At 34.3% G+C, this 10,000-nt stretch overlaps 1 protein-coding gene across 1 annotated transcript in view; it reads right to left on the reverse strand.

The window, feature by feature from the left end:
* The window catches only part of LOC118443002 (nephrin), a 28,412-nt gene that overhangs the window by 12,635 nt on the left and 5,777 nt on the right, over window positions 1-10,000 (reverse strand). The window contains exons 5-10 of the mRNA XM_085656607.1: window positions 9,646-9,849; window positions 8,985-9,136; window positions 8,410-8,554; window positions 4,859-4,989; window positions 3,938-4,097; window positions 267-560 (exon numbers count right to left, since the gene is read on the reverse strand). Of these exons, the coding sequence (XP_085512733.1) occupies window positions 267-560; window positions 3,938-4,097; window positions 4,859-4,989; window positions 8,410-8,554; window positions 8,985-9,136; window positions 9,646-9,849 (1,086 nt within the window). The remainder of the gene's footprint in view (window positions 1-266; window positions 561-3,937; window positions 4,098-4,858; window positions 4,990-8,409; window positions 8,555-8,984; window positions 9,137-9,645; window positions 9,850-10,000) is intronic.

Genomic DNA, 10,000 nt, shown 5'->3' on the forward strand with positions numbered 1-10,000 from the left:
ATGTATGAGTATCTTTGATCTTAGAGAGAGAGAGAGAGAGAGAGAGAGAGAGAGAGAGAGAGAGAGAGAGAGATAGAGGAAGATAAAGAAAAAGAGAGAGAATTGGAACTAAATCGATCTTCTCGTATAGTCCTCTTAAAGAGTTGAAAGAGTCGTGAAAAGAGGATAAGAATCTCAAGAGTTTGGCGAAAGCAAGTAAAGAAAAGATTCTAAGGTGTGAGATTTGGGACGTGGGAAAGAATAGGTTAAGAGAGTACAGAACTCACCAGCTGGAACGATATGATAGACGCAAGGCTCGAGTTGAGTGCCCTGATCGTTGTTACCCCAGCAAAGTAAAGTACCATAGTCCAATTCGGTCATGGGAGTATAGGAAGCTGTCGAGTGAGTACCAACGCTTGTGACGTGTGCCTGGGCTATGTCGACAGCTTCCATCGTATTATTGAATTTCCAGGTGAACGAGACTTCCGGTGGGTTAGCCTCAAGCTCGCAGGGGATCTTCGTGGTCTCTTGTCGAGCTACACCGAATACCTTCGTCTGTCCAATGTGGCAAACCGGAGCAACTGAAAGAAATAAATAGAAAATTTATCTGATATATTGTACCATTCCTATTACTTTTTTTTTTGAAAATCGAAATCTTTTTGAAAATTCGATTAAGATCACGTTTAATGAGTCATAGTTAACGAGTTGACATTGAGTACAATGAAAACGATAAATGGGACGAATAAGAGAAAGAGATAGAGAAAGAGATAGAGATAGATAGATAGAGAGATATAGAGAGAAAGAGGGAGAGCGAGAGAGAGGGAGAGAGAGAGAGAGAAGTAAAATGAAACGTGTCGCACCAATGAATTTTCAAAATGGAAAACGGATGCGTGGAAAAGCGAGCTCGTTGTTGACGATAAATCGAGGAAAAGTTATGTGTATTCTCCTCTTCGCGTCGAACAACGCACAATGCATATCTCCGTAAACGTGTATGAAAACGCGTAATCCGGAACGAATGATTTAAAACCTCCCCCGGCTCTCTCTATTCACGTTTATGGGATTCTTACGTTTTGCAATTTCGACTTTATACCAGCTATTTTAACGTTCCGTCTAACATAGCTACTCATTCTCTCTTCCTTTCTGTTTCTCTCTCTCTCTCTCTCTCTCTCTCTCTCTCTCTCTCTATTTCTCTGTCTCTCTCTGTCTCTTTCTTTCTCTCTATAAAACTTTAGCGGATGTTTCATAAGGCACAGGGTAAAACGTACTACGTTTGTTACGTGTATTCATCTATGTATTTATGTATATATGCGCGCATATATATATCTATGTATGTATGAATGTATCTATGTAGGTTGGTTTTCATACTCAAACGTTAAGAGCTCGGTAAATCGTTAGGCACCGTTCTACCTTTACCGCATACGTCATTCTGTCTGTGTACATATGAATGTATGTGTATGTAGTAACATACATATATAGTAATATATATAAATAAATATATATATATAATATATATATATATATTAAATATATATATATATATATATATATATATATACATATGTTCATGTACTATTTTATATCGTTAGGTGGCACTTTTCACCCGAAAGATGAACGTCCACCTGTATCTCTCGAAAACAAAGAAGAGAAGATTCCACGACGGAAATTTTCGTTCGTGCGTCATCGGGATTGTGCAAAAAAAAAAGAAATAATAAAAAAAAAAAATAAAAAAAAAGGAAGAAAGAAAGCGAAATCTCGCATGAAATATTTTTCTTGTTTTTAATCCTTTTCTTTCCGTCTCTTCTTCTTTTTCCTTTTTCGTTTCATTTCGTTTTGTTTTATTTGTTTGTTTGTTTGTTTGTTTGTTTTGTATTACTTTTAACTAGGTCATCCATCTTGATATAGAAAACCAACGATATGAAAAAAGTAGTCTCGAATATTCTGTATTTTTGTTATTTTAAATTAAAAGAATAAGATTTATTCTATTGGTAAAGTGTTAAAAATTCTTTAAAACGTTTTATACAAATTTGATTTTACATATTTCGAAACATGAAACCGTTTAATACGAAGGATGGAAAGTTAGAGGTATTATTATCCAATTTCTGATCATCGTGTAAATTACGATCGTTCGACATCTGCACGTATATATGTATATATGTATGTATGGTACTGCACAAATCAATGTGTAATGGTCTTAACGGTCATAAACTGTACCTCCCTAAACTCGTGCACCTGCGTGTGCACAGAGGAGTTGCCTTGCGCGCGTATGGGAATATCAGTCTGTCTGTTTCCGTCTCATATAGATGGTCTCCCTCGTGTATCTACATCTATATACCAAGTAGAGACAGCAAAAGCTAACCGATAATTCTATACCTTCGAGTCTACACTAAGTTTGCACGTTTGATCGGGATGTCAAAGGATAAAGTTTATATGTAATGTAAACTATAAATTAAATATCAAGATATCCCAGTTCCCAATTTTCTTTAAACAAATGAAAATTTCTCCGTATAAGTATCTGTCTCTGTATTTATTTTTATGTGTGTTTGGTGAGATATGCAAAATACGTATATACACAAGAGAAAGACACATACATATATATACATATATGAAAAGAGAGAACGAGAGAGAGAGAGAGAGAGAGAGAGAGAGAGAGAGAAATGACAAGATTTGGAAGGACGAAAGGAATGCAAGTACAATTTGTAGGAAGGACGAAATCGCAAGCGGACGATAATATATCGCGTCGGCGCCCATAGCAGACGTTGGATTTTAGCTTTATACGTGTCTCTCGTTAAATGTTTCATTACGTGGTAAAAGCACGTGGAACGCTTTTCATGAAAAGCTCGTAGCTTGAATTCTCTCTCTCTCTCTCTCTCTCTTTCTCTCTCTCTTTCTCTCTCTCTCTCTTTCTCTTTCTCTCTCTCTTTCTCTCTCTCTCTTTCTCTCTCACTCTTTCTCTCTCTCTCTTTCTCTCTCTCTGTATGTGTGTGTGTATCTCTCTTTCTCTCATGATTATCTCGTGCACGCTTGCCCTTCTTCGTTGGCGTTATAACGCACGTTCCAGAATTTGGTTGTATGTTGTACAACGGTAGCGGTCCCTGTTTGAATAGATTCGTCGTATATTCCTAGAACTTGTTCTCGTATATGTACGCGAAAATGCGGAAGACGAAAAGACGTTTCTACTTAATTTTACTATCTATCCAACTCTCATACGCCGACATAATCTCTTAGCCTGTTTATAGTTTCCTTTTGAAAATATGCTGCGCGTTTTATTGCTCACACTTATACCTGCTTACCTACCTATTTACCTAACTATCTACTTACTTAACTATCTACCTATGTAACGAGTAATCTTCCGAACGAGAACAAAGTTTCGGAAATATTTTTCTAAGGGGTAACTTTTTAATATCTAACGGTATTTAAACAGTCGGCTCTTCGGCGATATTAAAAATATTAATTAAATACAACAACAACAAAGTAAAATGTTCTGTTTTCTATAAATTTTCTTCAAATCATGTTAGATTTTAGATATATATATATATATATATATATATATATATATATATATATACAAATTATAAAGTTATTTATCAATTATTTATTCATTATATAGGTAGATAGATATGTATTATTTCTTATTTTGTTTTGTATTTATCTCAACTCGTATTTATATTTCTTTCTGTAAATTCTTACCGTTTGTAAACCAAATACCACGATATCGAATTTTTCTACGTGTTTTTAACATACAATGCAGATACGTAATATATACGGTGTACAAAATATAAGTTATTTTTCGTGTCATATATTCGGAATCGAATAGAAACGATGAAGTACCCTATCCATTTTATTAAGGACTGTATTAGCTATCTAAACAGTTCTGATATCTCATTATCATTAATAGATAGAGTAATCAATACCGATCGAAGTGTTACATGTATAGTGATACTATCGTGAATTTACTTACATTTGATGTCTAAATTGAGAGGATTGCTCTCACCATCGCCTTCTTGATTACTACCGATGCAGGTATAGATGCCGGCTCTGCTACGTGTCACGCTCTGAAGCACCAGGCTCTGATTACTTATTATCGTGCCAGTTGCCGTGTTGTGGTACAGTGGATTGCCCTATGAATACAAAGTCTCGAATTACAAACTTTGCCACCCTTCTACGTGGACGCGATAATTACGTCGCCGAAGCGACACGAAATTGTTCGCGTTGCTCTCTATCCGTGCCATGCGTTTAATTATACCGCGAGGAAGATTTTCCCGCGAATTCCAGTCAAGAGATAATAATAATAATAATAATAATGATAATAACAATAATAATAATAATGACAACAATAACAAGAACAACGGTAATAGGAGTAATACGTGTGAACGATCATGTTTCTTTTACGTGTTCGTACGAACGAGCATTGTTTTTTCTTTAACTGTTCAATAAACAAGACCGATACAATATGTTTATGTATGTATTTGTTTATCGATCGTTATTACGACTAAATAACTGTTAATTAATATCTCAAAGAAATCCTTTTATTAATCCGTTTTGTAAATAACGATAACCGTTTCCGAGCCTCTAAAATGATCCGTATTATCGAGTTTAACGTTGAAACGTTTTCACTCATACAATTTTATCTGTTCGTTGTCATTTATTTTCCGAAACGGTTTATTGACACTCGCAAATGAAATGTTAACAACCGAAGCTCGTTTATTAAGCCGAGTAAATTGCCGTTTGTATTTTAAAGGAAAATTTTTCATCCTGTCTTTACTCTTTGTGTACGATGAAAATTTATTACTTCGTCGTAAGTCTTTAGTGGCACGTACATATGTAGTAGATAGATATAGTATATAGGTGATATATGTAACTCGAGTTAGGGTAAACTCACGTTATGCCGCCAGGAAACCTTGTAAACCCAAGGATTCGACTTGATGTTGCATTCGAAGTAAACGTCGATTCCTTCTCGGATTGCGCTTGAGTTCAGATTGCTCCCCAATTCTAGGGTAACCACGGGTTCGTCTGAAAGTGCAATTAATATTAAAGTTCGTGCCAGGAGGCGTAACAACGAGTAACACGTGCCCATGGAAAATCGAAATTGGAACCAGAGGATTTCGTATTTATGTACTTTCAAATCGTATTTATAAACTTACGAATTAATAGCTATGCTATCAAATTTTCTCTATTGATCGTAATTTAATGCAAATACGAAAATTAAATTAATTGTTATATGACAATATATTTGTAAGAGAAAAACTTTTAAATATATAATTTTTTACGAGCATTTCGTATTTATGTACTTTCATATCATATTTATGTATTTGCTTCAAATTTTTTCTATTGTTTGTAATTGTACACTAATACGAAGATCAAGCAAAGTTGTATGCGATTATATATTTGTATATAATATAGAAAATATATTATATGTACAATTTTTCATGAAGATTTCGTATTTACGTATTCTTCAGAGTATATTTATGTACTTACAAATTAATAAACTATGCTTTAAAATTTTCTCTATCGTATGTAATTATATACAAATATGAATATGAAGCTAATTTTTATATGATAATATATTCGTCGATAAATATTTTTTTATCATACATAATCTTTCATGAGAATTTCATATTTATGTACTTTCAAATCGTATTTATGTACTTGGAAATTAATAAACATGCTTCGAAATTTTTTAAATTCATTGTAATTATGTGCAAATACGAAGATCAAGCTAATTTTTATATTTATAAGAAAATATGTTGCATATAGAATTTTTCACAAGGATTTCATATTTATATACTTCCAGAATTTATAATTTTAGATATATCTTCACTTTTCAATTTTCTATATTGATCCTACATATATTCTAATTCGAAAATCAATCTAATTTTTAATAATATATTTGTGAGAAAAAATATCACACAAAATTTTATAGGAAGATTTAGTATTTATGTACTTTCAGATCTCATAAGTTTACAGCAAATGATTCTCAATTTTCTAAATTGATCCTCAATATACGCGAATATGAAGATCAACTTAACTTTTAATAGTATATTCGTAAAAAAAAATATTATATAAAATTTTTCGAGAGTATATCGTTTTTATACACTTTCAGAATTCGCAAGTTTACGGCTTTGCTTTTCAATTTACTAAATTGATCCTAAATGTATTCAAATATGAAGATCAATTTAACTTATAATAATATATTCGTAAGAAAAAAATATCATACAAAACTTTTCATGAATATTTCTTATTTATATATTTTCAGTATTCACGAAAAATTAATAGTTTTGTTTCAAAAGCGAACTTAAATCAATATTAACACAAAAATTTATCGAAATTTTTAATTTGTATGAAATAAATGTGACAGTAAAATTTTGAACAAATTTTAAATTCGTTGAATTTTTGACAAAAAGAATTAGTTCTCATATGTGCTATCATTGTTATTTCTTTGATGGCAAAATGCACTCAGCCGAGAACACGACAAAAACGAACGCATGCGTATCGAAAAATACATACTCCGAGATTCGGTATTAAAAGGAGTTTCAACGTTTGGCCATTTTCGTTGGCGTTGGAGAATAAATAAACGATAAATAAGCGGATTACCTTTGTTTGCGTGGAGACTATTCACGGCTTAACGAGAATATACCGATTCTGAATTCACCGGGACAAGTAAAATAATTTGACTCGAGCGTGAAAAATGATTTTCTTGCGAATCTTTGCAATTTTTCTTTTTTTTTTCTTCGTTCTTTATCTTTTTCTTTTTTCCTGTTTCACACACACACACACACACACACACATACATTTCGTTTAAGGATAAAATGGTAGAATGTAGTTAGAATTGATTGTCGAAATGGTCTTCGATTTGAGCACGTAAACGAACGAACGAACGAACGACGATATTATTAATAGGCATCGTTCCGCATCGTTCTACGAAGATCAATGCCCGTTATTTCGCGAATCCAATATAAAAGTTCCCCGTTGATGGTAGAGTTTACACCGGAAATCGGTGCGGTTTCGCGGAAATTAATGGTATAACCCGATCTACGAGCAAAGATTCTCTCTCTTTCTCTCTCTCTCTCTCGTTCTCTTTTTCTTTTTCATCGATTCTTCTATATCCCTCTATTTCCGTCCTTTCAGATCTGACAATTTCTTTTTATCTCTCGTTTTCTTGTTAACCTTGATCATATTTTTTTCTTCTTTTATTTGTGCCATTTTCTTTTCTTTATCACTGCCGTCGAAGTTCTACAGAGAGACTTGTTTACAGGTGCATCATCTTAGATCCTTTTTGTTGTTCCTTTTTATTATTTTTTCCTTTTTCTTTATTTCTTTTTTATTGTTACCAACGTTAGCGGATAATATTGCTAAAGAAAGAAAAGGAAGAAGAAAGAAAACGAAAAAAGAAGAAGAAAGAAAATCCTGTAATGGAATGACGGTAAGGAAGCAAAAAAGAAAAAGAAAAAGAAAAAGAAAAAGAAAAAGAAGAAGAAGAAGAAGATAGTACCAGTCCATTGTTCGACTAGTAGAAAATCGTGCAACTCAGTGAGGCAGTGGATCCAGCGAATAATTCAATAACGCAAGACGTATGCTCTAATTTAATAGATATTTAAAATACATTCGAAGTTACGAAAGAATTAACGATAACGAAACGATGCACCACCGTTCGATATACATATATTATAATTTATCTCGAATTCGATAGGTAAGATAAGCTTGGAAGATTTCGATGTCTCGATGGGTGCGAAATCGTGCATGAAATTGTCCTTTCGCGAAGCAACTTTACGAGATATCCGATAACGATCTACGTCTTAAATTTATATACGTACATACGTTTTCTCTTTTTTCGTTTTCTTTTTTCTGTTTTTTTTTCTTTTTTTTCTTTTTTTTACATGACACACGACTACTATAAATGCCGCAGTATCTACGTTTTCGTACTAACGTCTTTTCCTACACTTTCTTTTATATTTTTTCTTTTTTCTTTTTTCCTTTTTTTTTTTCTTCATGATTTTTCTGCATTCACGACGTTCCACGAGATTCTCACAACGATCTTTATCGAAAGACACCGACATACCGTCTTTCAAATTAACTCATGCCGATCTCTCTTACTTATCCGTTAGAGTATTCGCGAGCCGCCGTATCGAAAGGTTTAATTAGCGTTTCACAGTAAACGTCTCGTTCTCTTCTTTCTTGTCTCTCTATCCTTCTTCTTCTTCTTCTTCTTCTTCTTCTTCGTTTTTTCCTTTCTTTTTTCTCTACCGCTCCTCTCCCCCCAATTACGAACGTGCATCGTCCGAGATCCTTATCCCGCTCGTTGCTCGTCGAAAAAAATAAAAGATCATTCAGATCTCGAACGTTCCTTAAGTTAACATCCGAGATTTAATCTGACACTCGTCGATTTCATGAACGAGTGAACGAAGAACGCGTGTAATATCGAGAAACGCTTACGATATATGTCGAGCTTCCATCCGTCTTCCATTTCTGGATCCGTGATATCCGGTACGCTGGCCTTGCAGGAGAGAAATTTTCCGGCGTCTTCGATGCTCGGCACGAACGTTAGCATGCTCGTCGTCGTATTGCCGTCGGGACTCACCTGTGGAAAGATATATTTCATGGTGAAACCGTTTGTCGGGGGATTTCCTCGCGTTTCTCCAATAGAATCTTGGCCAAAAAGAAAGAAAGAAAGAAAGAAAGAAAGAAAGAAAGAAAGAAAGAAAGAAGAAGAAGAAAAGAGCTTTTATATTTAATAGAACTTCATTTTATTCTCTGACAAGGTTTCTCCGATCGATCGAAAAGTATCTCTATCGTGAACGTCGCTCACGTATCAAGATTTTGATCAAAAGGGAGATATTATCGTGTTCGAAAACTTGTCAGCCCTTTAAAGATGTTACATTGTGGATAGGTATTTAATTATACGAGATACAATCGATCGAAAGATAAAAAGAAAATTTTTCTCGGATTAAGTTATTTACTTATAATTCGTATAAATCTTTCGAATTAAAAGATCACATTCGATCGCTTACCGTTTGTCTTGTAGTCCTAAGCGCTATGCTCCCTTTGGACCAGGTGATTTTCGGCGGTGGCCTGGCCCCGACAACCTCGCATCCTATCTCGTACGTGGTACCGGCACTAAATGGACGGTTTTCTCCTTGCATACGAACCAACAGTGGCTTCACTAAAACACGTATGTCCTGAGCATGAGGTTACCACGGAAGAACGTTTCGTTCTAAATTATGCAAGGGCGTATATATTTCTACGAGCCAAGATACTCAAGGCAAGTAACGCTCATTAACGTTACCGCTTGCGATACAATTAATTTACCGACTTGATTCGTTGCATTAATTCCTTTTGAAAGTGTCGTCCACTGTTATCTGCCCTTTTAGCATCATGTACTCGTGTATTATACACTTCGTCGGAAAGATATTATTACATAAATTGCATCAATTTAATGAATATGAGAAAAAGAACGAAAAGAAAAAACAATTAAAATAAAATAAAAGAAAAAAAGAAATAAAGAAAAAAATAAAAGAAAAAAAGAAAGTAAAAAAAGATGGAAGAAAATACAGAGCATGTGTTATATAAAACAACGGGATAAAAAACGAGAGAAAAGGAAAAGAAAAGAAAAAAAAAAGATAAAAGAGAAAAACGAACGAACAAATAAACAAACAAAAAGAAGTAACTCACGATTCATGTTGAGAGTAACCGAGCTGGATATCGGTGCGACCATGTTGTTGTTCGATGCTTGACAGGTCAAAATCGTATGCAAATGTTTACGACTAAGTTTTTCCAGTCTTAGAACATTTCGTACTCTTTTAGTACCTACACTCTCGTAAGTGTCGTCCAAGAGGGCATTCTCCTGCCACCACGTCACTCGTGGCGGTGGTCGACCTGGAAAATCGCAATAGGCGACAAAGTCGTTCGTACAAAACACGACTATTACTCCGGTAGCAAAGAGAATGAGAATGCGTCCGCCCTTGCGGTTTTCCTACCGTCCATTGTCCTTTCCAACGTACACGCCCTTTTAATCCACACTCTCCCT

Source organism: Vespa mandarinia, chromosome 4 (assembly GCF_050613455.1).
Source record: "Vespa mandarinia isolate Hongniang chromosome 4, ASM5061345v1, whole genome shotgun sequence".
NCBI lineage: Eukaryota > Metazoa > Arthropoda > Insecta > Hymenoptera > Vespidae > Vespa > Vespa mandarinia.